General features: G+C 55.2%; 1 protein-coding gene across 3 annotated transcripts in view; it reads left to right on the top strand.

Annotated features, from left to right (window-relative positions):
* Positions 1-22,368, top strand: part of GGT1 (gamma-glutamyltransferase 1) — a 45,498-nt gene extending 23,130 nt beyond the window's left edge. Inside the window, exons 2-16 of one of the 3 annotated variants that reach the window (XM_030815937.1) lie at positions 1,153-1,222; positions 3,161-3,229; positions 3,446-3,727; positions 4,271-4,441; positions 7,301-7,431; positions 7,566-7,652; positions 12,788-12,984; positions 13,377-13,530; positions 15,881-16,030; positions 16,557-16,693; positions 20,796-20,983; positions 21,216-21,343; positions 21,445-21,557; positions 21,639-21,752; positions 22,056-22,368. In XM_030815937.1, the coding sequence (XP_030671797.1) occupies positions 4,278-4,441; positions 7,301-7,431; positions 7,566-7,652; positions 12,788-12,984; positions 13,377-13,530; positions 15,881-16,030; positions 16,557-16,693; positions 20,796-20,983; positions 21,216-21,343; positions 21,445-21,557; positions 21,639-21,752; positions 22,056-22,202 (1,710 nt within the window). In that variant the 5' untranslated portion in view covers positions 1,153-1,222; positions 3,161-3,229; positions 3,446-3,727; positions 4,271-4,277 and the 3' untranslated portion in view covers positions 22,203-22,368. Of the gene's footprint in view, positions 1-1,152; positions 1,223-3,160; positions 3,230-3,445; positions 3,728-4,270; positions 4,442-7,300; positions 7,432-7,565; positions 7,653-12,787; positions 12,985-13,376; positions 13,531-15,880; positions 16,031-16,556; positions 16,694-20,773; positions 20,984-21,215; positions 21,344-21,444; positions 21,753-22,055 lie in introns of those variants that run through there. The other 2 variants (XM_030815936.1, XM_030815935.1) reach the window with 2 other exon arrangements.
* The last annotated feature ends 2,687 nt before the right edge of the window (positions 22,369-25,055 follow it).

Raw genomic sequence — 25,055 nt, 5'->3', positions numbered from 1 at the left:
GGCAGCCTCGAAGGATGATTGTGGGGTAGGTGTTATGGGCACGGAATAGACCTCAGGTGGAGGCTGCAGGGGCTCTCCGGCACTGTAGGCACAGGAGGCCCAGGAGCAGGGGAGGGAGCCATGACTCAGGGAGACTCTGGCCCATATCCTTGGCAGATGAGGGCCACAGGGGAATGGGCAGCAGTGTCCAAAGTCCCCTGGGCTGGGCCCGCAGCTGTTCCTGGCTCAGACTTCTTGGTGGGCTGGTCAGAAACATGCAGTAACTTGGGGCAGTTACCAAGTGTCCAAGCCTGCACTGCTGGGCTGTGTGAGCTTGGGCCAGCTCAGGCCCTCTCTGGGTCCTGCCTTTCTGGGCTGTTCAGGTGGTTCCTTGGGCCTGGGGTGCTAATGTTTCTGGATGGGCAGCAGAACTGGTCTGTACTCAGGGCCCCAGGCCATGTTCCCAGAACACACCTTTAGCATTGACAGCAGCGTGTGGTGAGGCCTCTTAGGCTGGGTTCTGGTCTACTGCCAGGGGCACCACTATTCCACCCCCTCCAGAGCCATCTCTGGGACACTGGGTGTGAGTTCAGATGTTCTGAACAGGGACAGGGAGAGCCAGAGGGACCCAGCTTGGCGCTCAATGGAGGGGCTTGTGAACAGACAGTGCCCTTTGGAGGGAACTGAGTCTGAAAGGAAGGAAACCCTTTCCCTGGCTCACAGCACCTGCCACCCAGGGCCCTCCCAGGGCTGCGTGAACTTTAGTCACGTGGTGACAGGCCGAGTCACCGTGCCAAGTCACTATGCGCCTCTTTGCTGCTGTGATGTCAGCTTCCCTGTCCTCCCAGCCAGGCTGGACCTCTGTGAGAGGCCTGCCTGTCCTACACCCTGTGCAGATGCCTCCGACTGTCTGCCAGGGCTGCTGGGCACCCCCTGGCTGTTCTCTTGGACTAGGTAAACTCATGGGTCCTCCGGCAGCTCCTGCTCCTTCCCTGCCTCTGCTCCTCCTCGGAAGTGGCCACCCCTAGATCCCAGTCCCAATTCGGAGGCCCCCTGAGGAGTGCTGCAGGGGGCCGCAGGCGTGGCTCTGAGCCACTCTGGAGAGTGGGGGGGCCCAGCCAGTTCTGTGGCCGGGACTTTCCCAGGCAGACAAGTCTGTCTCTTCCTCCCCAGCGGGTGCAGCCCAGAACTGTCTTCTGAGGAAGAGGTGCTCTCCTGGGACCCCACTGTCCCCAGGCCTCAGGTAAGCCCATCAGGGTCACAAGGAAGGGGGTCTAGGTTTGAGGCCAACCATGGCAGCTGACCTACTTTCTAGCCTCAGTTTCCCCTAGTGTATGCAGCTCTCACACTGTTTGGGTGAGAGCCAGGCCTCTGGGCTTGGACATTCTTTCAGTGAGTTTTGAGGGTGGAGGGATGGGAAATGGAAGCCCAGGACCTCAGCAGGGTGTCTTCCTCCGAGCCAGGGACATCCGCCTGTGGGAGGCTGGGCCCACCCTCCCTTGCTGACCTGCCTGGGAGGAAGGGACAGGGCCCAGCACTGCCTACTCCCCTCCCTGTTCTTCCCAGCAGTCTGAGCCTGGCTGGGTGCCCCCTGCTCCTCCAGGAGCCTACTTGGGCCTTTGGGTAGACAGATTAACAGACAGGGGAGGCTGGGTCATGGTTAGACCACCCCAGGACCCTGACCGGGGGCTTAGCTCATGACCCTGAGCCTGGGAGAGGTGAGGCCATGCCCTCCAGGGCACTCAGCATGACCCGGCCCAGTGGACGGGACTGGGTAGCTTCCTTGGTGCAGGGGGCTGTTATGCTAGGATGGGGTCACCGACCAGGCCAGGCCCCTGCCCCATGACTTGTGGTGGAAATGTCGTTTTGTTTTGGTTTTTTGCTTTTTTTTTGAGATGGAGTTTCACTCTTGTTGCCCAGGCTGGAGTGCAGTGGTGCAATCTTGCCTCACTGCAACCTCCACCTCCCGGGTTCAAGCAATTCTCCTGCCTCAGCTCCTGAGTAGCTGGGATTACAGTCACCTGCCACCATGCCTGGCTAATTTTTTGTATTTTTAGTGGAGATGGGGGTTTCACCATGGTGGCCAGGCTGGTCTCGAACTCTTCACCTCAGGTGATCCACCTGCCTCTGCCTCCCAAAGTCCCGGGATTATAGGCGTGAGCCACTGCACCCGGCCATGTGATGGGAATGTTCTGTGTCCATAATAGATGCTGCACATTGCTGGCCCAGCTCCTGAGGCCCCTTGGACCTCCAGGAATCGGTGTCTTTATCAGGAACCCTTAACCCTGACCCAGACTCCTGGCTGGGACCCAGGGTGTTGGAGTGGCAAGAGCCTTGTCAGGCCTGGTGAAGGGTGTGAGCTGTCCCACGGGGCAGGGAGGAGGCAGGGCCTGTTCTATAGTTGGACAGACAGAGCCCTCTAGCTGCTTTCTGGAAGACTGAAGGGCAGGCGATGTTGGAGGGAGGGAGTGCAGGTAGGGGCTGTGAGGGAGTTCAGGTCAGAAACAGGTGGTGCCTGGATTCAGGCTGTGGTGGTCACGGTGGGGATCAGGGGCTGCTTTGGATTCTGCTGGGGATGTGGGGTGGTGCGCTGCTGCATGACTACTGCCAGGTCTCTCTGCTCTTGGTGTCTGCGTCCAGGGCTGGGAGGGGGTCAAATGTATCACACTATCAGCCCCAGGCCCACCAAGCCTGGGGAGGTGGCCACCCTTCCATGATGGCATTTGGATGTTCCCTGTGTGTGGGGAGGGCACAGGGACTCCATTCCTAGACCACCTCTGGGAGAGTGTATCTGCCTCTGAGGTCAGACCCTCTGCACTGGGACAGGGTGGAGTGGAGGGAAACCCAGCTTGGGGCTCATTGGAGGGGCTTGCTGGCAGACACTGCCCTTTGTGGGAAACTGACTGTGGGAGAGGGGAACCCCAACCTCTGTCACCACATCCCTCTTCCCTGTTGTCATACCTGTCACCTGCTGCCATAGCCATGAGACTTCCCAAGGGTCACTGCTGCCCCTCACTGCACAGCCTGGAAGGGAGTCCAAAGGGGACATACAGTGAGCAAGAGACCTGTGCCACTCAGGCCTCCTGGGGGTGTCCCCAGTGCAGCCATGATGATAATCACAGCTACCATTCACAAGCCCTTCCCACAGTCTAACCTACTCTATTCACAACACTCCCAGCAGCAAGGCAAGTGAGGTGCTGCTGTCATCCAGGCTGGACAGTTCAGTGATTTGCCTGAGGCTCCACAGCAGGTGAGTGGCAAGTCCAGCCTCAGAGCAGGGCAGGCTGGCGGTGCTCCCTGAGCCCCCTTTGCCATGCTTACCACATGCACATCCTGGGCTTGTGCAGGAATGCCCTGTCCCCTACCTGCCCTGCTCTGTGCAAAATCCTCTTTGAGCTGTGCCTGGGAGACATGCTGAGAGAATTCATGGAAACAAATGTGTTACTGACAGGCTCTTTGCCTCCAGAGTTCAACTGGAGACAGAGAAACCAGCTAGAGGCAGAGGGAGGTAACACAGAGTCCCCCAGAAAGGTCTGGGCTGCACGTGCTTCAGGTAACCTCCCTTGACCTTCAGGAGAACGGGAAGGCTGCCTGATCAGACAATCTCTGAAGAAGATTCTGTGGCTACAGGCTTCTGCAGAGTGTGAAGGAGACCCCGGTTATTTCCTCAGCTGTTTTCACCAAATCCTCCCGTCTTTCGTGGCCAACACCCCAGGCAAGGCTTGGGGCCCCCGTCTGCTGCTGGACGGTAAGTCCTGGCCCTGTGGCAGTGAATCTGTGGGATGCTCTGATTGTGGGCACTATGGAAGCTAAACCCCATGCTCCAGGTGGGGTGGAGGGTCTTCAGAGGACTCCTGGACAGTGCCAAGCTCTAGGCTGAGGTAGGGGACACATGAGAAACCAGGCCAGGCCCGTCCCTACTGGAGCTTCTCCCTAAGCAGTGGAGGCTCAGCCACTGTGAGGAGGTAGGCAAGGCCCTGCAGAAAGAGGGGTGTGGAAATCTGGGGGCTCCCAGGAAGGGCCGCTGCTGGAGATGGGGTTCTTACCAGGATGGGCTCTGAAGATAAGCAGGGAGGATTTGGGAGGGCAGAGATGAGGCCCAGAGCTTCTGGCAGAGGGCACGGCCTGTGCAAAGGTCTGGGGGCCAGACAGCCTGCATGTATTCTGGGAAGAGGGGAAGAGACACAGGGCTTGTGTTTCTGAGGCCTGACTTTAGACTGTGCCCTGTTGGGGAGGGGCCAGGGAGTGTCTGAGGCTGGGCCTGACCCTGCTCCTTACCCTGTGGGTGCAGCAGAGCCATGAAGAAGAAGTTAGTGGTGCTGGGCCTGCTGGCCGTGGTCCTGGTGCTGGTCATTGTCGGCCTCTGTCTCTGGCTGCCCTCGGCCTCCGAGGAACCTGACAACCATGTGTACACCAGGGCTGCCGTGGCTGCGGATGCCAAGCAGTGCTCGGAGATTGGGAGGTGAGTGGGGCAGGGCATGGGACATGGGGCCTGAAAACTGGGCAAGTGGACCTGAGCAATACCTTCACCCCTCTGAGACTCAGTTTCCCCACATGTAAGCTTCACTTGGACTCTCTCAGTAGCCTCTGGGTAGGGGACGGTGACCCCGAGAGCAGGGTGTGGGTCTCCTAGAGCCAAACAAGGCCCCTTTTCTCAGTTCTAAGAGTCTCTGTCTCTTTGGATAAACTCCACTGTTTTGTTGTTTGGTTGTTATTTTTACTTATTTCTTCCTATCTATCTATCTATCATCTATCTATTATCTATCTATTTAGAGATGGAGTCTTGCTCTGTTGCCAGGCTGGAGTGCAGTGGTGCAATCTCAGTTAACTGCAACCTCCACCTCCCAAGTTCAAGCGATTCTCATGCCTAAGCCTCCCAAGTAGCTTGGATTACAGGCATGCGCCACCATGCCCAGCTAATTTGTGTGTGTGTGTGTGTGTGTGTGTGTGTGTGTGTGTGTGTGTGTGTTTCCAAGACAGAGTATTGCTCTGTCACCCAGGCTGGAGGGCAGTGGTGCAATCTTCGCTTACTGCAACCTCCACCTCCCAGGTTTAAGTGATTCTCCTGCCTCAGCCTCCACAGTAGGTGAGACTACAGGCATGTGCCACCATGCCTGGCTAATTTTTGTATTTTTAGTAGAGACAGGGTTTTGCTATGTTGGCCAGGCTGGTCTTGAACTCCTGACCTCGTGATCCTCCCACCTCTGCCTCTCAAAGTGCTGGGATTACAGGTGTGAGCCACTGCGCCTGGCCTAATTATGGTGTTTTTAGTAGAGACGGGGTTTCACCATGTTGGTCAGGCTGGTCTCAAACTCCTGACCTCAGGTAATCCACCTACCTGGGCCTCCCAAATTGTTGGGATTACAGGTGTGAGTCACCACACCTGGCTTATTTCTTTGTTTAAGGTGGAGTCTTACTCTGTCACCCAGGCTGGAGTGTAGGGGAGCGATCATAGCCCCCTGCAGCCTCGAACTCTTGGGTTTAAGTGATCCTCCCGCCTCAGCGTCCTAAAGTACTGGGATTACAGGTGTGAGCCATGGTGCCTGGCCTCTACTGTTTTATTCTATTTTAGACTCTTATCTCATGTTATATACAAAGATCAGTTCCCTCCTGAATACTTAAACAGAACAAATGTTATGTTTTTGATCTTTTGAGACAGGGTCTTGTTCTGTCATCCATGCTGGAGTGCAGTGACATGATCATAGCTCACTGCACCCTTGAACTCTTGAGCTTAAGCGATCCTCCCACCTCAGCCTCCTGAGTAGCTAGGACTACAGGCGTGCATCACACCTGACTAATTAAAAAAGACTGTTTTGTAGAGATGGTCTCACTCTATTGCCCAGGCTGGTCTTGAACTCCTGGCCTCAAGTGATTCTCCACCTTGGCCTCCCAAAGTGCTGAGATTACAGGTGTAAGCCACTATCTCTAGCTGGGGGAAAAAATGTTATTAATAAAATATAGCAATTTCCCTTTTTGTCCCAATTATAAAAGTCATGTACATTTGTTTGCTTGATAAAGAGGAAACTGTCTGGGCAAGGTGGTTCACACCCGTAATCCCAGCACTTTGGGAGGTTGAGGCGGGCAGACCACCCGAGGTCAGGAGTTTGAGACCAGCCTGGCCAACATGGTGAACTCTGTCTCTACCAAAAATAGAAAAAGTTAGCCGGGCATGGTGGTGTGCGCCTGTAATCCCAGCTACTCAGGAGGCTGAGGCAGGAGAATCACTTGAACCCAGGAGGCGGAGGTTGCAGTGAGCTAAGATCACACCACTGCACTCCAGCCTGGGCAACTGAGTGAAACTCCGTCTCAGGAAAAAAAAAAAAAGAAAAGAAAAGAAAAAAGAAAAAGAGGAAACTGTAATCCCAGCACTTTGGGAGGTTGAGGTGATAGGATTGCTTTAGACCATGAGTTCGAGACCAGCCTGGGCAACATAGAAAGACCCTATCTCTACAAAAAAGACAAAAAATTGCCAGGTGTGGTGGTTCTTACCTGTAGTCCCAGCTACTCAGGAGACTGAAGTGGGAGGATTGCTTGAGCCCAGGAGGTCAAAGCTGCACTGAGCCAAGACTGTGCCACTGCACTTCATCCTGGGTGACAAAGTGAGACCCTGTCTCATAAAACAAAGGCCGGGCACAGTGGCTCATGCCTGTAATACCAGCACTTTGGGAGGCCAAGGTGGGTGGATTACTTGAGCACAGGAGTTCTCAACCAGCCTGGGCAACATGATGAAACCCCATCTCTACAAAACACACAAACAAAATTGGCCAGGCATGGTGGCATGTGCCCATAGTCCCAGCTACTTGGGAGGCTGAGGTGGGAGGGTCAATTGAACCCAGGAGATTGAGGCTGCAGTGATCTAAGATCACACCACTGCACTCCAGCCTGAGCAACAAAGAGAGACTTTGTCTCAAAAAAAAAAAAAAAAAAAAGAGGCCAAGGCGGGTGGATCATGAGGTCAAGAGATAGAGACCATCCTGGCCAACATGGTGAAACCCCATCTCTACTAAAAATACAAAAATTAGCTGGGCGTGGTGGCATGCACCTGTAGTCCCAGCTACTCGGGAGGCTGAGGCAGGAGAATGGCTTGAACCCGGGAGGCGGAGGTTGCAGTGAGCTGAGATTGTGCCACTGCACTCCAGCCTGGCAATAGAGCAAGACTCCATCTCAAAAAAAAAAAAAAAGAAAGAAACTAAATACAAAAACCCCAAAACTCGAATGGACTTCTCTTCCATCCTCCTTTGGGCAGGTGGGCAGCAGGGTGTGTATGCAGGGCCAGGATGGAAGCCTGCAGGTTCTCATGCCTTTATGTGCCACATGGCAGGGACGCACTGCGGGACGGTGGCTCTGCGGTGGACGCAGCCATTGCAGCCCTGTTGTGTGTGGGGCTCATGAATGCTCACAGCATGGGCATCGGGGGTGGCCTCTTCCTCACCATCTACAACAGCACCACGCGTGAGTGCCTCGGGAGACGAGAGGGAGAGGGGCAGGGGGTGTGGGTTGGGCCGAGGCACAGCTGGGTGGTCCCTGGGCTCACGCAGCGTAAAGGGTTTGGGTGGGTCTGCCTGCCTACCTGCTTCTCCTTCTAGGAAAAGCTGAGGTCATCAACGCCCGCGAGGTGGCCCCCAGGCTGGCCTTTGCCAGCATGTTCAACAGCTCGGAGCAGTCCCAGAAGGGTAAGCCATGCTGCAAACTTGGGGCGTGGGTGCAGAGCCAGCTGGGCCACTGGGAAGGGGCCTTGCCCTCAGGAGCCTGGCCCTGTCAGGGTCCAGGGGCAGTTCTAGCACCCCCCATCCCTTCCTGGCCCCATAGCACCCTCCCACAATGAGTGGTCAGGACCATCATCACCAGGGTAAAGGGCTGGGAGCTTCTGTTATTTCTGCTAAGGCCTCCGGGGCCACTTTGTGCAGCACATGCAGAGAATAATTATTATGCTAGCAGCCCTCATGGACCAGGGCTCACTGGGGCCCACGCTCTGCTCTGTGTTTTTCACCCATGAGTCCCTCACACCCCTCCCTGCTCCTTTGGGGTAGGGGCTGCTGTGTGGATTCCCATTTTACAGGGGGGGGGGATGCTGAGGCCCAGAGAGGTCATGCAAATCAGCTGACGTCACACAGCTGGGAGGTGGTGAAGCTAAAATTGAACCCAGGCTGTCTATACCCTGCCTTTTCAACAGGCATCCCATTTTCTCATTTGTTCATTTGTGGGAATGGCGCTCTAGAGTGTGAGGTGGAGTTTCTCTTTTTTAATCTGGTCTTAAGTGGAGAGGAGGCCCCCAAATTCCCCTGGTACCTGAGGGGAAGCCACTGTCCATCCAGGAAGCCACTGTCCGTCCTCAAAGGAGGCACAATAGATTGTGAGATAAAAGTTGGAGGATGGGAGGGTCTCAACAGCTCACTCCTGTAATTCTAGCACTTTAGGAGGCGAAGTCAGGAGGACCACATGAGCCCAGGAGTTTGAGACCTGCCTGGGCAACATAGCAAGACTCCGTCTTTACAAAAAATGGAAAAAAAAATTAGCTAGGTGTGGTGGTGTGTGCCTATGGTCCCAGCTACTCGGGAGGCTGAGGTGGGAGGATCACTTGAGCCCAGGAGGTTGAGGCTACAGTGAGCCATGATTGTACCACTGCACTCTAGCTTGGGCAACAAAGCAAGACCCTGTCAAAAAAAAAAAAAAAAAAAAAGCCTGGGCCTTTTTTTCCCAGGCTCACGCCTGTAATCCCAACACTTTGGGAGGCTGAGGCAGGTGGATCACCTAGGTCAGGAGTTCAAGACCAGCCTAGCCAACATAGTGAAACCCTTTCTCTACTAAAAGTACAATAATTAGCTAGGCGTGGTGGCACAGGCCTGTAATCCCAGCTATTCAGGAGGCTAAGGCAGGAGAATCGCTTGAACCCAAGAGGTGGAGATTGCAGTGAGCCGAGATCATGCCACTGCACTCCAGCCTGGGCAACAAGAACGAAGCTCCATCTCAAAAAAAAAAAAAAGTTGGAGGATGGAGGGGCAGGACACACTCGCCCTAGCAAGTCTTAGACCTCAGGTAGGGGTCCTGGGTGGTGCCCTTTAGAATCTTCTGCAACATACTCAATCTTTGATTTTTTTTTTCTTTTTCTTTTTCTTTGTTTTTGAGATGGAGTCTCACTCTGTCGCCCAGGCTGGAGTGTAGTGGCATGATCTCGGCTCACTGCAAGCTCCACCTCCCGAGTTCATGCCATTCTCCTGCCTCAGCCTCCCGAGTAGCTGGGACTACAGGTGCCCGCCACCACGCCCAGCTAATTTTTTGTATTTTTTAGTAGAGACGGGTTTTCACTATGTTGCCCAGGCTGGTCTCGAACTCCTGACCTCATGATCCACCTGCCTCAGCCTCCCAAAATGCTGGAATTACAGGCATGAGCCCCCATGGCCGGTGAATCTTTGATTTTTTTTTTTAATACTCATTGAGAAACTCAGCATCTGTAGACATGAAGTTGCTCAGGGTAAGAGAATGCGGGAATCATAGGCTTGGCACTTTGTGGACGCTAGGAATCATTTCTTTAACTAGAATGTATTGAGCATCTCTTAAAGAATCAGGTGTTGTTCCTGAAGCTGGGGTGAAAAACAAAGATGGCAGATGAAATCTGTGACATTCCAGGTGGGAGGAGAAACTAGGCAGGTGCAGGTGTGCTATGGGCTGTGGAAAAACAGACCTGGAGGGCCTCAAAATCTGGGACTCTATGGAGGGTGACCTAGTCAGGGAAGGGGACATCTGAGCAAAGAGCCAGAGGCAGAGATGGAGTCGGGGAGCTATCTCCTGGTCTGCTATCCAGGTGTGATGGCAGGGACAGAGCCCCGTGGGAAGCTGGGGAGGCTGCAGCAAGTGACCCGAGGGGAACGGCCCAGGTTGTGCGGGATCTCTTAGGTTATGGTGAAGCCTCTGCTTCTTGTCTGAGGGAAGTGGGGGCTCATGGAGTATGTGAGTGGAAGGGGATGGATCTGGCCTATAGACCCCTTGGGTTGCTGTGTAAGGGGCAGGGAGCATGTGGGGACCTGTCTGGAGGTCACTGCAATAATTCGTGGAGAGGGTGCTGGGAAGTGGCTGACGCTGGACAGACACACTTGAAAGTGGAGCCTGCAGATTTGAGGATGGGTTGGGTGTGATGCTTGTGTAGGGCATCCCCGAGGACCCCTGATATTTTGTCTACCTGGAAGGATGGGGTGACCCTAACAGAGACATGCAGGGCTCTCAGGAAGCAGGTCTGAGCAGACACTCAGGAGCTCGGTTTTGGGCATGTTGAAGTTTGAGATGCTTTCTTCAAGCAGGCAGGTAGATACTTGGGTCTGGCGATCAGAGGAGCAGTCCAGGCTACCAGGTAAATTTGGGAGTTGTCAGTGCATAAATGGAGGCTGAAGCTCAGATGTCAGGCTGACCACCAGGAGAGAGAGCAAGGACAGAGGGGAGAGTAGGAGCTAGGATGGCAGGCTGGGGAGACTCGGGTGGAGCCAGGTGCTGGGATGCAGGGTGGCTCTCAGGGAGAGTGATGAGCCCAGTAAAGCTGAGAAGGGGCACTGGGTCTGGCAGTGTGGGGGTTGCCGGAGAGCTTGGCAGGTGTGGTGGCATGAGAGCCTGACTGGCCTGAGGTCAGGAGAAGATTTTTTTTCTGATATTGATACATGATATTTTCTATATTTATGGGTACGTGTGAGTGCTTGTTACATGCATAGAGTGTGTAATGATCAAGGCAGGGTATTTGGGGTCTCCATCACCTTGAATATTTTTCATTTCTGAGTGTTAGCACCATAGTCCTCTCTTTGTTACTTTGAAATATACAAAATACTGTTGCTAAGCATCGTCACCCTGGTCTGCTATCAAACATTAGAACTTCTCCTGTCTTGGCTGGGCATGGTGGCTCACGCCTGTCATCCCAGCACCTTGGAAGGCCGAGGTGGGTGGATCACCCGAGGTCAGGAGTTTGAAACCAGCCTGGCCAATATGGCACAACCCCATCTCTACTAAAAATACAAAACTTAGCCTGGTGTGCTGGCATGTGCCTGTAATCCCAGCCACTCGGGAGGCTGAGGCAGGAGAATCGCTTGAACCTGGGAGGCAGAGGTTGTAGTGAACTGAGATCATGCCAGTGCACTCCAGTCTGGGAGACAGAGCAAGACTCCATCTCAAAAACAAAAAAGCAAAACAAACAAACAAACACTTCTGTCTAACTGCAAGGTGGAAGGAATCATGTGCTGGGTGTCAGACCTTCCGGGATGTATGTGCAGCTTCTAGGAATTGAAACCACCGGCTCTTGGAAACTTGTGCCAGGCTTCAGGGTGGAAGAGGCAGTTCTAGAGCCGCCGCCGCCAAGCCTGGGAGTAGCCAAATGGCCCCATCATCTCTGGCAAGAGCAAGAAAGTACCTGGGGGCAGAGGCCATAGTTGTACCTTTCTGGGCAAAGGGTCAGTGTCTGTAGTGTCCATATGGGCAGTGAGGCTCAGCGGGGAAGCAGGCCCAGGGGTCTGTCAGAACTGGAAGGCAAAACCCCTTTAGGCTAGGTGCACCTATACCCAGCATGTTGGGAGGCTGAGGTGGGAGGATTGCTGAGGCCAGAGTTTGAGACCAGTCTTGGCAACATAGTGAGACCCCTGTCTCCACAAAAAACAAAAATAAAAAATTAGGCTGAGAGTGGTGGCTCACGCCTGTAATCCCAGAACTTTGAGAGGCTGAGGAGGATGTTAGGAGTTCAAGACCAGCCTGACCAACCTGGTGAAACCCCGTCTCTACTAAAAATACAAAAATTAGCAAGGCATGGTGGTGCATGCCTGTAATCCCAGCTACCTGGGAGGCTGAGGCAGGAGAATTGCTTGAACTCGGGAGGTGGAGGTTGGAGTGAGCCAAGATTGTGCCAGCCTGGGCAACAAGAGTGAAACTCCATCTCAAAAAATAAAAGCCATGTGTGGTGGGGTATGTCTGTAGTCTCAGCTACTTCAGAGGCTGAGGTGGGAGGATCGCTTGAGTCTGAGAAGCCAAGGCTGCAGTGAGCCGTGATTGCACCACTGCATCCAGCTGGGACAACAGAGTGAGACCCTGTCTCAAAACAGACAACAAACAAAAACCCGTATAGTTGGATGGAGAAACTGAGGCTGGGAGAGGGGACAGGATGGAGGTTAAGGCTCAGTCTTGCCTCTCTGGGGCAGTAGAAAAGAGGAAGGGAGCCCTTTCTTGGGGCTGGCTGTGTCTTGAGGGTGGCCTGTGCTTGACCTGGGTCAGGGCGGGACCTGCTCTTGCTTTGGCACATTCTGGTGGAGCCCATGAGTCTTACAGGATAAGGCTTTGTGGTCAGCGAGATGGGAGGGGGTCTGGCCTGGCACAGGATTTTAGACATGCAGGCACCTGCACAGACAGACACTTCATCCTGGGACAGCAAAACCCAGCCACATGCTACTGCTTCCCCTCCTGTGCCCTCCTCAGACATCCCTGGTCCATGTACACTCCTACCTGCTGAGCCTCTCCTAAAAAAAAAAATTAAACATCCCCTCCTAAAATTAAAAATTAAATAAATAAATAAAATAAAAATCCCCTTCTGCTGGGTGTGGTGGTTCACACCTGTAATTTCAGCTACTCAGGAGGCTGAGGTGGGAGGATTGCTTGAGTCCAGGAGTTCGAGATCAGGCTGGGCAAGATGGCAGAACCCCATCTCAAAAAAGAAAATAAAAATCTTTCCTCCTAAGCCTCATTGCCCCATCTGTAAAATGAGTCAGGGAATGTGCCTGGGATGCCGCCTGTGAGAGATTCCAATGTCCCCCACTCAGGGTCACCAACTGTGGCTCTCTCTCCCCAGGGGGGCTGTCAGTGGCGGTGCCCGGGGAGATCCGAGGCTATGAGCTGGCACACCAGCGGCATGGGCGGCTGCCCTGGGCTCGCCTCTTCCAGCCCAGCATCCAGCTGGCCCGCCAGGGCTTCCCCGTGGGCAAGGGCTTGGCAGCAGCCCTGGAAAACAAGCGGATCGTCATTGAGCAGCAGCCTGTCTTGTGGTATGTCTGTGGGTGCAGCCCCCTGACACAGGCAGTGCAGGCACATCCCAAGGACCTTGCAGGCCGTAGCAGCAGTGGAGCGGCCCTCTGCCTTCAGGACCCTGCGCTGATAATGGGATGAGGAGATACAGACCCTTCCCACCACATGTGGGGACACATTCTGAGTGTGGGGTCCCAGTGGCCACTGTGGCTGGCCGTGTGTCCCGAGTGGCAAGGGACACTAGGAGGCTCCCGGAAGGGACACTAGGAGGATGAGCGCTGAGTGACGGGGCCACCCACCTGTGACAGGTGCTGCCCCTGTTCTGCTCTGTTCTCCTATGTGGATGGGTGTGGGGGGTGGTCTAGCTGAGTCCACCCCACCTGCTGCTTCACGTGAGCCCCCTCTGCCCCAGCGAGGTGTTCTGCCGGGATGGAAAGGTGCTTCGGGAGGGGGAGAGACTGACCCTGCCGCGGCTGGCTGACACCTACGAGACGCTGGCCATCGAGGGTGCCCAGGCCTTCTACAACGGCAGCCTCACGGCCCAGATTGTGAAGGACATCCAGGCGGCCGGTGAGTGGGTAACCTCAGGGGCCTGGGTGAGAAACCCTGCAGTAGAAACCCTGAGCTGTGGCCCAGAGCTCTGGGGTCCTCCTGTCCTGCCTGAGCCTGCAGGAAGTTCCTGGTGGAGGCGGGTCAGTGACTGGCCATGTGGGTCCACAGCTCCTGCTTATGTCAAAACTGAGAGAGGCCCTGCAGTCCAGGAGAGCAAGTCCCTGGTGGGGTAAACGCAGGTGCAGGCAAGAGCCAGGGCTAAGGAAGCACTAGAATACAGCCTGAAGATCCAGGAGGACTTCTTGGAGGAGGTGGCAGCTGGGCTGCAGATAACTTTGTTAGGCAGAGAGAGGAAGGGATTCCTAGCAGAGGAACAGCTGGGCTAAGGCCCAGGTAGAGAGGGCTTTGATTCACCAAGAGGGTTACAAGGGATGAGGGTCGCCTTGAGAGAGGCATGGGGAAGGGGTTTTGTGAGGCAGGGGCCTGGAGCTTGGCTGTGGCTTTCTTCAGGTAATATTGGTCGCTGTTTCATGGAGGAGGATGATTAGCCTGTTGACCTTTACCACTGAGGCTGGAAATTGGCATGCCAATACCCTGTCTGTCTGGAGCTGACTCTAGGAGAATTAAGAGCCTCCCTCCCTCCCTCTATCCATTCATCATGAGGAGAAGAGGCCAAGCGGCAGGGACACCGGCAGGAATTCTCTACTTAGAAAAGGCCCTCTGAGGGCTGGGCGTGGTGGCTCATGCCTGTAATCCCAGCACTTTGGGAGGCCGAGGCGGGCGGATCACGAGGTCAGGAGATCAAGACCATCCTGGCTAACACGGTGAAATCCCGTCTCTACTAAAAATACAAAAAAAAAAAAAAAAATAGCCGGGCGTAGTGGCGGGCACCTGTAGTCCCGGCTACTTGGGAGGCTGAGGCAGGAGAATGGCATGAACCTGGGAGGCGGAGCTTGCAGTGAGCCGAGATTGCGCCACTGCACTCCAGCCTGGGGGACAGAGCCAGACTCCGTCTCAAAAAAAAAAAAAAAAAAGGCCGTCTGAACCAGGCACGGTGGCTCACGTCTGTAATCCCAGCACTTTGGGAGGCCGAGGCGGGTGGATCACCTGAGGTCAGGAGTTCAAGACCAGCCTGGCCAACATGGTGAAACCCTGTCTCTACTAAAGATACAAAATTAGGCATGGTGGGTTGTGCCTATAATCCCAGCTACTTGGGAGGCTGTGGCAGGAGAATCGCTAGAACCTGGGAGACTGAGGGTGCAGTGAGCCGAGATTGCACCACTGCACTCCACAGGGCGAGACTCCATCTCAAAAAAAAAAAAAAAAAAAGGCCATCTGAGGCCAAGCTTGGTGTCTCATGCCTGTAATCCCAACACTTTGGGAGGCTGAGGTAGAAGTTGAGGCCAGGGGGTCCAAGACAAGCCTGGGCAACATAGTGAGTCTACAAAAAAAAATATTGAGAATCTACATAAATATAGTGGGGGTGGGGAACAAGAAAACATTAAAAATTCAAAGCATAGTGAAAAGAAATATAGCAAAACACAGCCGGGCGTGGTGGCTCACTCCTCTAATCCCAGCACTTTGGGAGGCCAAGGCAGGCGGATCACGAGGTCAGGAGATCGAGACCATCCTAGCTAACACAGTGAAACCTGTCTCTACTAAAAATATAAAAAAATTATCCAGGTGTGGTGGCGGGTGCCTGTAGTCCCAGCTACTCGGGAGGCTGAGGCAGCAGAATGGCATGAACCTGGTAGGCGGAGCTTGCAGTGAGCCGAGATTGCGCCACTGCACTCCAGCCAGGGCGATAGAGCGAGACTCCGTCTCAAAAAAAAAAAAAAGAAATATCGCAAAACCCAACAAAAAAATTAAAATTTGCTGGGTGTGGTGGCGCCTTTAGTCTCAGCTACTGGGGAGGATCTGCTGGAGGATCACTTGAGCCCAGGAGTTCAAGGCTGTAATTAAGCCACTGCACTCCAGCCTGGTTGACAGAGCAAGATCCTATCTCTAAAGAAAAAAAAAGGAAAACACTCTCTGGCCACAGATGAGAGAGGGCAGACAGGAAGCCGGTAAGCCAAGCAGGCAGAGGGCAGGTGGCCCCAGCCCGGCTGTGAGGTGGTGAGCAGTGTCAGGGAGACAGGAGTTCAGGAGCGGGTGAGAGTTCCCAAGGAGGCGAGGTTGCCTGTGGCCCCCTCCCAGGGCACAGTCCCACCCCTCCAGTAGTGCACTCTATCCTCCCTGGTAGGTACAGGCTTTTCCCCACCACCATGGTGCAGCCATGCCTGCCCCTAACACCACTGGTGCAGCTCCATCCTCCACGCGATGGTGCAGCCCCATCCCAGTGCCCATTCGAGCTGCTGTCCCATTGCAGGGGGCATTGTGACAGCTGAGGATCTGAACAACTACCGTGCTGAGCTGGTCGAGCACCCGCTGAACATCAGCCTGGGAGACGCGGTGCTGTACATGCCCAGTGCGCCGCTCAGCGGGCCCGTGCTGGCCCTCATCCTCAACATCCTCAAAGGTGAGTGGTCGCACCACAGCCCTGCGGTGGGGCCTATGACACTGCCTCTCTCTCCCCATGCCCCACCCCTGCTGCATCTCTGCTCGCCCCCCATGCCATGTCTTTCCATCACTGAGCTCCGGAGGAAGTGTCCCTGTGTCAGAGCTCACCATGTCCTGAAGGAGGCAGTGCAGAGCGACAGGGCTGAAGTGGGCAATGCTGAAGGGTTGGAGGAGGAACAGGAGTCATCAGGAGGGAGAGAGGTGCAGGAGCTCAGGGCTGCAGGGCCTGGTCCAGAGGGCACCCCTGGTCCAGTGGGTGGCCCTGCCACTTGGTCATTGCATGGCCAGAGCTGATGCGTGATGTGAGGTCCAGGCTCGGGAACCCTCACCTTACTTCACTCTCACCACAGCCTTCTGAAGCAGCTGCTGCTATTGGTTATTAAACACATCTTGAAGTGGCCAAAGTGGCTCAGGCAGGTGTTAACCCTCTGAGCCCCTCAGAGCCTCTGGGGCTCAGCAACGTGTACCTGGCTCTGATCAACCAGGGTACAACTTCTCCCGGGCAAGCATGGAGACCCCTGAGCAGAAGGGCCTGACGTACCACCGCATCGTAGAGGCTTTCCGGTTTGCCTACGCCAAGAGGACCCTGCTTGGGGACCCCAAGTTTGTGGATGTGACTGAGGTAAGGGGCAGGGGCTGGCCCACTGTGGGTGTGGGGCCTGCTGTAGAGGCATCAGGTGGGCTCCCCAGGGCGGCTACAGCCTCACATATGCTTTATGAATCCATTCCTGCCACAAACTTTGATTGCGGGCCTACTGTGTGCTCGGATGGACTGGTGGGTGACCCCCAGTCTTGGCTTCTGCCCCACAGAACTGACAGTGTGGGGAATTAGTGGCCACCCTCCTACCTCAGGTCCTTTGTACATGCTGTGGTTCTCGAGTGCTCAGTGCTGAGATGAGGAACGCATGGGGGCATTGCAGCCCTCGGGCATGGTGAGACGGACGGGTGAAAGGGAGAGGGCCAGGTGAACAGAGACCTCGGCCACCCACTCCCTGTCACTCCAAACTAACGCTTCCCAGATGCCACCCTCAGCCTTGCACCGCCTGACCCATTCATCCAGTAGTTGCCTCAGCTCCATGCTGGGTCCCTATGAGACCCTGTCATATCCCTTCCCGCTGGGGATCCTCACATCCCTCCTTACCTACTCGGGTCCTTGGCATTCCTGGGCAGATCTGCAGACCCCCCCACACTGACCAGTGACCTCCCAGGAGGGACGTCAGCTGCCCGGGTGGTGTCTTCTCTTTCCCCGTGAGCATTCTGCACCTCTGACTCCCGCTGCAGTCAGTGACCTGGTGTCTTGTCTGTCTGAGGGGACAGGGCCACTACAGCATGTCCCTCTGCCCTCCCTTTTGGCTAAGGCCAGCTCCTTCATCCACTCGCTGGCTCAGGGTGCTGTTCCTACAATGCTCCTTTCTGCCTCTGACCATTTACTTCTTTATCAGGGATTATTCCCCAAAGAAAGGCAGCTGTTGTTGCTCTAGAAACTTCCATCTGCTGCCTCCTTCTGTCCTTTGCTCCTCTTACAGCAAACATGGCTGGGCTATGTCCTCTCTCCCATCAGAGTATCCCCTCCTCTGCTCTATCCCCATGCCACCAGATCGCCATGTCCATCCTCAGTTTCCCCATCAGGCCCCACTCAGCAGCATCTCATACAAGTCACCACACTCCTCAAGTTTTCATTTTGCAGCCGGGTGCGGTGGCTCATGCCTGTAATCCCAGCACTTTGGGAGGCCGAGGCGGGCAGATCACGAGGTCAGGAGATTGAGACCATACTGGCTAACGGTGAAACCCCGTCTCTACTAAAAATACAAAAAAATTAGCTGGGCGTCGCGGCATGCGCCTGTAGTCCCAGCTGCTGGGGAGGCTGAGGCAGGAGAATGGCGTGAACCCGGGAGGCGGAGCGTGCAGTGAGCCGAGATCGCCCCACTGCAGTCCAGCCTGGGTGACAGAGCAAGACTCCATCTCAAAAAAAATTTTCATTTTGCAAATTTTCACACCTACAAAAATGTAAAAATACCCCGAAACTGCCCAAGCGTCAATGTTACCTTTCCCTGGAGTCTGTAGTGTGGACGTTTCTGCCGGATTTCCTAACTGTCTCCATCTCCACCCACGTCTATTGGGATTCATGTTTTTCTGAGGGATTCCACAGTAGGTTACTGATGTCACACCTCAGGGTGTGTCTCAAAAGTGAGACTTGAACATAGCACAGCAGGATGTTGGGGTGACACAACCTGCTGTCCCTTCTCTTTACCTATAGTAGGCTCCCTTGGCTGTTTTGTTTTTGTTTGGATAGAGTCTCTGTCATCCAGGTTGGAGTGCAATGGTGTGATCTTGGCTCACTGCAGCCTCAACCTCCAGGGCTCAAGCAGTCCTCCCACTTCAGCCCCCTGAGCAGCTGGGACCAGAGGCACGTGCCACCAAACCTGGATAATTTTTGTATTTTTTTTACAGACAGGGTCTTGCCATGACTAGTCTTGCCCAGACTGGTCTCAAACTCCTGGGATCAAACTATCCTCCCACCTCAGCCTCCCAAAGCACTGGGATTACAGGTGTGTTTTTTTGTTTTTGTTTTGTTTTGTTTTTTTCAGACGGAGTCTCGCTCTGTCGCCCAGGCTGGAGTGCAGTGGCGCGATCTCGGCTCCCTGCAAGCTCCACCTCCTGGGTTCACGCCATTCTCCTGCCTCAGCCTCCCAAGTAGCTGGGACTACAGGGGCCCACCACTGAGCCCAGCTAATTTTTTGTATTTTTAGTAGAGACGGGGTTTCACTGTGATCTCGATCTCCTGACCTTGTGATCCGCCCGCCTTGGCCTCCCAAAGTGCTGGGATTACAGGCGTGAGCCATTGCGCTCGGCCTGTTTTGTTGATTTTTAAAGCCCGGGGCAGTACTCTTGGAAAATGTCCTACGTCCTGGATTGCCTTTCTGTTTCCTTGAGGGCAGATTCAGACAGAACACCTTTCCCTGGGATTGGTCAACTAATCCGTGGGGTGTTGCTGAAACTCTCTCTCTCTTTTTTTTTTTTTTTTGAGACGGAGTCTCACTCTGTCCCCCAGGCTGTCCCCCAGGCTGCAGTGCAGTGGCGCGATCTCGGCTCACTGCAAGCTCCGCCTCCCAGGTTCAGGCCATTCTCCTGCCTCAGCCCCCCAAGTAGCTGGGACTACAGGCACCCACCACCGCGCCCGGCAAATTTTTTGTATTTTTAGTAGAGACGGGGTTTCACCGTGTTAGCCAGGATGGTCTCGATCACGTGATCCGCCCGCCTCGGCCTCCCAAATTGTTGGGATTACAGGCGTGAGCCACCGCGCCCAGCGTTGAAACTCTCTTGAGGCATTTTCTTCGGCCTTCGGGTCCATCCTCTCTGTCTCCTCCTTAACCTCCTCATCTCCTCCTCGCCACTGCCTTGGGGACCTTGGCCAGGCTCATGGCATCCAGCAGCCACTCAATGTCAATACCTCCATGTTTATCTCTTAGCCCGCCCTTGCCTGTGAACCCATGCTTTTTTTTTTTTTTTAAATAAGTGCACCCATGCTCTTCAGATCTGATGAAGTATCCAAAATCAAGCTCCTGACCATCCCCAAACCTGCCCCTTCTGCAGGGTTTACTTCCCTAGTCAGCGCCATCCTTGATTCTTCTCTTTCTGCCACCCAGGCCATCATCTCTCGCCTGGTTGAGACCCACAGCCTCCCCTTTGGGCTTTATCCTTATCCCCGTCATAGCTGCCAGAGGGACCCTGTGAAAACACTCCCCAGCCTGCTCATTCCTCTGCTCTAAGCCTGCATGGCACAGAGCAAAAACCAGTTGTTATGGGACCTAGGAGGTCCTATGGGATGGGCCCCAGCCTGCATCTTCATCCTCTTCTCCCCCCCTACCCCATTCACTCTCTGCCTATCGCTCACCAGTGTATACCACCTGCCTCAGGGCCTTTGCACTGACCATTTAGGCCGCATTCCAGGCTCTTTTCACACGTTGCCTCTTCCGAGAAGCCCTCCCTGACCACTCTGACCATACCTCATGCCTCTTGATTCCCCTTACCTGGCTTGTGGTTTCAGCATTTTCCCTGTGTGTGTTTGTTTTTCTTGGCATGAGGGCAGGACCTAAGTGTCTGTTCCCTGTTGATTCCCCAGTGCCAGGCATGCAGTGCAAACTCTAGAAACATATATATATATATTTTTTGAGACGGAGTCTTGCTCTATCACCCAGGCTACAGTGCGGTGGCACGATCTCGGCTCACTGCAAGCTCCACCTCCCAAGTTCATGCCATTCTCCTGCCTCAGCCTCCCGAGGGACTACAGGCGCACACCACCATGCCTGGCTAATTTTTTGTATTTTTAGTAGAGACAGGGTTTCACCGTGTTAGCCAGGATGGTCTTGATCTCTTGACCTTGTGACTCCACCTCCCAACGTGCTGGGATTACAGGCTTGAGCCACTGCGCCCAGCCTTCTAGAAATATTTTTTGCATGAAGGAGTGAGTGATTGAATGCGGCAAGGGTCTGGAGGCTGAGGACCAGGCAGACAGACATTCAGAGTTGCTGGAACGCGACAGAGACAGGGAGTCAGACTGGTCATGCAAGGTCCTGGGCCTGCCCTTGGGCCCTGGGGAGCCACGGAAGGCTGTGGGTGCTGGAGGATTGTGGTCAGAGCCACAGTCAGGGGCCTTCTGAGACCTGTGCCCCCTCCCCACCCTCCCTCCCCACCTCCTCAGGCCAGCTCTGGGGTCTCGGCAGGTGGTCCGCAACATGACCTCCGAGTTCTTCGCTGCCCAGCTCCGGGCCCAGATCTCTGATGACACCACTCACCCGATCTCCTACTACAAGCCCGAGTTCTACACGCCGGATGACGGGGGCACTGCTCACCTGTCTGTTGTCGCAGAGGACGGCAGTGCTGTGTCCGCCACCAGCACCATCAACCTCTAGTAGGGGCTGCTGGGCCGCCTGGGTAGGGCAGGGCCAGGGGCGGGTGGCCCAGGGAATGCCTGCTTATCCAGTAAGGTGGCTCCATCACCTCTTTTCCTGGTGGGAAACTGAGGCCCGACCTTGGTAGCTTGTCCTGGGCCTCTCAAGGAGTATGTTTGAGCTTCAGTGGGTGGATAGGTACCAGGCTGGGCCAGGCGAGGTTGGGCACTGTCTGACCTGGCTGGGCGGTAGCTTTGGCTCCAAGGTCCGCTCCCCTGTCAGCGGGATCCTGTTCAATAATGAAATGGACGACTTCAGCTCTCCCAGCATCACCAACGAGTTTGGGGTGCCCCCCTCACCTGCCAATTTCATCCAGCCAGGTATTGGGTGGAGGTCCGGGGGTGGGGGACTGGGGTAGAGAGGGGCAGGTGTCCTGGGCAGGCAGCTGACGGGCATCCCTGTCTTCTCCCATCGGCTGCAGGGAAGCAGCCGCTCTCGTCCATGTGCCCGGCGATCATGGTGGGCCAGGACGGCCAGGTCCGGATGGTGGTGGGAGCTGCTGGGGGCACACAGATCACCACGGCCACTGCACTGGTATGTGTCACGCCTTTTCTCCCTGGCCCTGCCCACCCTGCACAGCCCCCAGGCCATGCTGATCACACTCCCATGCCCCAGGCCATCATCTACAACCTCTGGTTCGGCTATGACGTGAAGCAGGCCGTGGAGGAGCCCCGGCTGCACAACCAGCTTCTGCCCAACGTCACGACAGTGGAGAGAAATATTGACCAGGTGGGCTGGGGGTTGGAGAAACTGAGTTATGGTGTGGGGCCCAGGGCATCCTGGGCTGGAGGCCTGGATCATCACGGAGTGGACAATGGTTGGTGTCCACTCTCTAGCGCCTGGGCCATCTGGAGCCCCTGTGCCGTGAGGGCCAAACCCCCTGCTCCAGTGAGACCCAGCAGGCCCCAACCTGCTCTTCCTGATGACCTGGCCCGAAATGGCACCACCTAGGCTGAGGTCTGTGACCACACAGGCGTGGTTCAGATGGCATCTGGAGCCCTGCTCAGGCTTCCCCTCTCCTCCCACCCCCAGGCAGTGACTGCAGCCCTGGAGACTCGGCACCATCACACCCAGATCGCGTCCACCTTCATCGCTGTGGTGCAAGCCATCGTCCGCACGGCTGGTGGCTGGGCAGCTGCCTCGGACTCCAGGAAAGGCGGGGAGCCTGCCGGCTACTGAGTGCTGCAGGAGGACAAGGCTGACAAGCAATCCAGGGTCAAGATACTCACCAGGACCAGGAAGAGGACTTTGGGGGACGGGCTTTCCCTGTGAGCAGCAGAGCAGCACAATAAATGAGGGCACTGTGCCAGGCTCCAGGCGGCCTCCCTGGCCTGGCTCCCCACTCTCTGGGCCTCAGTGTATTGTGTGTGAAATGGAGCCATCTGGCTGGGGAGGAATGGAGAGGTGGGATTCGGAGATCTTCATAATGCGGGCACTGGAACTAGCCTCAGCATCTTTAGCATAGGGAAAGCCAGGCACGTGGCTGGGGGCCAGGGGAAGGTTCACACCAAGCCCTGTCCCTTCCCAACCTGATCCCTCGGAATTTGGGGCCAGGCCCTCCCTTACTGGGGCTGGGCAGTGACACTACCTAGGACCAGCCACCAGGGGGTGCTGCGACCCTGGCAGTTTCTTAGGCAGAGGGTGGCCAGCTGATGCTGGGAACCCGGGTGCCTTCTCAGATCCTTAGGCGTCCAGCTGATCCTGCCAATGACACGGGAAGTGAAGCTGAGGTCCGAGGAATGGGGACTGGGCAACAGGCTGGAGGAAAACATCTTGGTCAGAGCCACGCCCCTGGGGGGTTTCCAAATGCAAGCCCAGAGTGAAACACAAGCTTGTGATCCTCTCCAGAGGGAGGCCTGGTTCTCAGGGAACAGCAAACGGGAAGATGTCCCCAGATCCCAGGGATCAGGGGTTAGACCAGCCGGGGATGCAGCCCAGAGGGAGTGGGTCCGGAAGGAAACAGCTAGACACAGCAGCCTTCACCATCGGCAGCCCCTCCAGGCCTCCCTCGGGGCCTGCTCCCTCCTCTGTGCACAGTTCCAACACCTGGGGCAGGGTTCTGGGAAGGGCTGGTGGGGGGCGGTGATCACAGCCCAGCACCTGGATATCACCAGGGGCACTGGGGCCAGGGCCCAGGTGAGGCCAGGTCGGGGCTATCCTTCAGGAGCCCCGAAAACCTGGTGATTCCAAACGGCCCATAGACAAACAGGGTTTTATGCCTGCAGAGTCAAGTACCACCGGGTCTGAGCCCTGGAGGGCTGTGTCTCTGGGGCTCTGCAGGGGTGAGATGGAGGTGGGCTCAACTGGTGTACAAGTCACTCCTCAATCCTTATTTATTTAATTTTTTTTTTAAAAATTTAAACCAATTGAGATGGGGTCTCACTATGTTGACCAGGCTGGTCTTAACTCCTGACTTCAAGCAGTCCCCCCATCTCAGTCTCCCAAAGTGCTAGGATTACAGGGGTGAGCCACTGCACCCATCCTCAATCCTTATTTTGGCCTGAGAGGAAAGGCTGTGGCCCCACTTGCAGGGGAGAAGACCGAGGTCGGAAGGGCAGGCCTTGCTCTGGGTGGCACAGCAGCAAGAGAAGGGGGACCTGGCCACGGGGCTTCCTCGACCCGACACGCTGGTGGGGTACACCCTGGTTCTCCAGGTCCCATGGGGCTCAGCCCAGGACTACCTTGGGGGGTGGAGGACTTAAATCCTCTCCTCCATTCTCATCACCCCTTCTCCCATCATTTCCTGAGGAAGGACATTCAGGGACCTGAAGGGGTGGCCTGCCCCTCCACACTTGTGGGTGTTTCTCGTCAGGTGGGACAAGAGACTGAGAAAAGAAAGAGACAGAGACAAAATATAGAGAAAGAAAAGTAGGCCCAGGGGACCTGCACTCAGCATACAGAGGACCCAGGCTGGCACCAGTCTCTGAGTTCCCTCAGTATTTATCGATCATTATCTCTACCATCTTGGAGAGGGGGATGTGGCAGCACAATAGGGTAATAGTGGGGAGAGGGTCAGCAGGAAAACATGTGAACAAATGTCTCTGTGTCATAAACAAGGTTAAGAAGAAGGTGCTGTGCTTTGATATGCACATACATAAACATCTCAATGCATTAAAGAGCAGTATTGCCAGCATCATGTCTCACCTCCAGCCCTAAGGCGGTTTTCTCCTATCTCAGTAGATGGAATATACAATCGGGTTTTACACGGAGACATTCCATTGCCCAGGGACGAGCAGGAGACAAATGCCTTCCTCTTATCTCAACTGCAAAGAGGCCTTCGTTTTTTACTAATCCTCCTCAGCACAGACCCTTTATGGGTGTCGGGCTGGGGGACGGTCAGGTCTTTCCCTTCCCAGGAGGCCATATTTCAGGCTATCACATGGGGAGAAACCTTGGACAATACCTGGTTTTCCTAGGCAGAGGTCCCTGCGGCCTTCTGCAGTGTTTTGTGTCCTTGCATACTTGAGATTAGGGAGTGGTGATGACTTTTAACAAGCATTCTGCCTTCAAGCATTTGTTTAACAAAGCACATCCTGCGTAGCTCTTAATCCATGAAACCTTGAGTTGACACAGCACATGTTTCTGTGAGCACAGGGTTAGGGCTAGGGTTACAGATTAACAGCATCTCAAGGCAAAAGAATTTTTCTTAGTACAGAACAAAATGGAGTCTCTCATGTCTACTTTCTACATAGATAGAGTAACAGTCTGATCTCTCTTTCTTTTCCCCACAGGGACCTTCCTGGCTGTGCCTCGGGTCAGGACCAGAATGACACACATTCCTTTCCCTGGGCCTTTGCTGGGGGGTGGGGGGGTCCCTGCACCCTGGCCTCTGCCTGACCAGGATGGTGGGGAGAGGAGCGGGACGTCCCCCACGCTGCTGTCTCCACTGTTCCAGCTGCCCAGATCTCTGGGCTTCCAGGACTGCAGCGGGTGGGTGGCTGGGCTGGCCTGAGCCCAGGAATGCACTTCAGCTCCTGATTGAGCAATGTCACTGAGGCTTGGGAGTCAGGTGGGGGTGGGAGGAGGCGTCCA

Source organism: Nomascus leucogenys, chromosome 7b (assembly GCF_006542625.1).
Source record: "Nomascus leucogenys isolate Asia chromosome 7b, Asia_NLE_v1, whole genome shotgun sequence".
NCBI classification, from domain to species: Eukaryota; Metazoa; Chordata; class Mammalia; order Primates; family Hylobatidae; genus Nomascus; species Nomascus leucogenys.
Note: the sequence above shows the minus strand (reverse complement) of the source record. Positions and strands in the feature narration are given on the sequence as shown.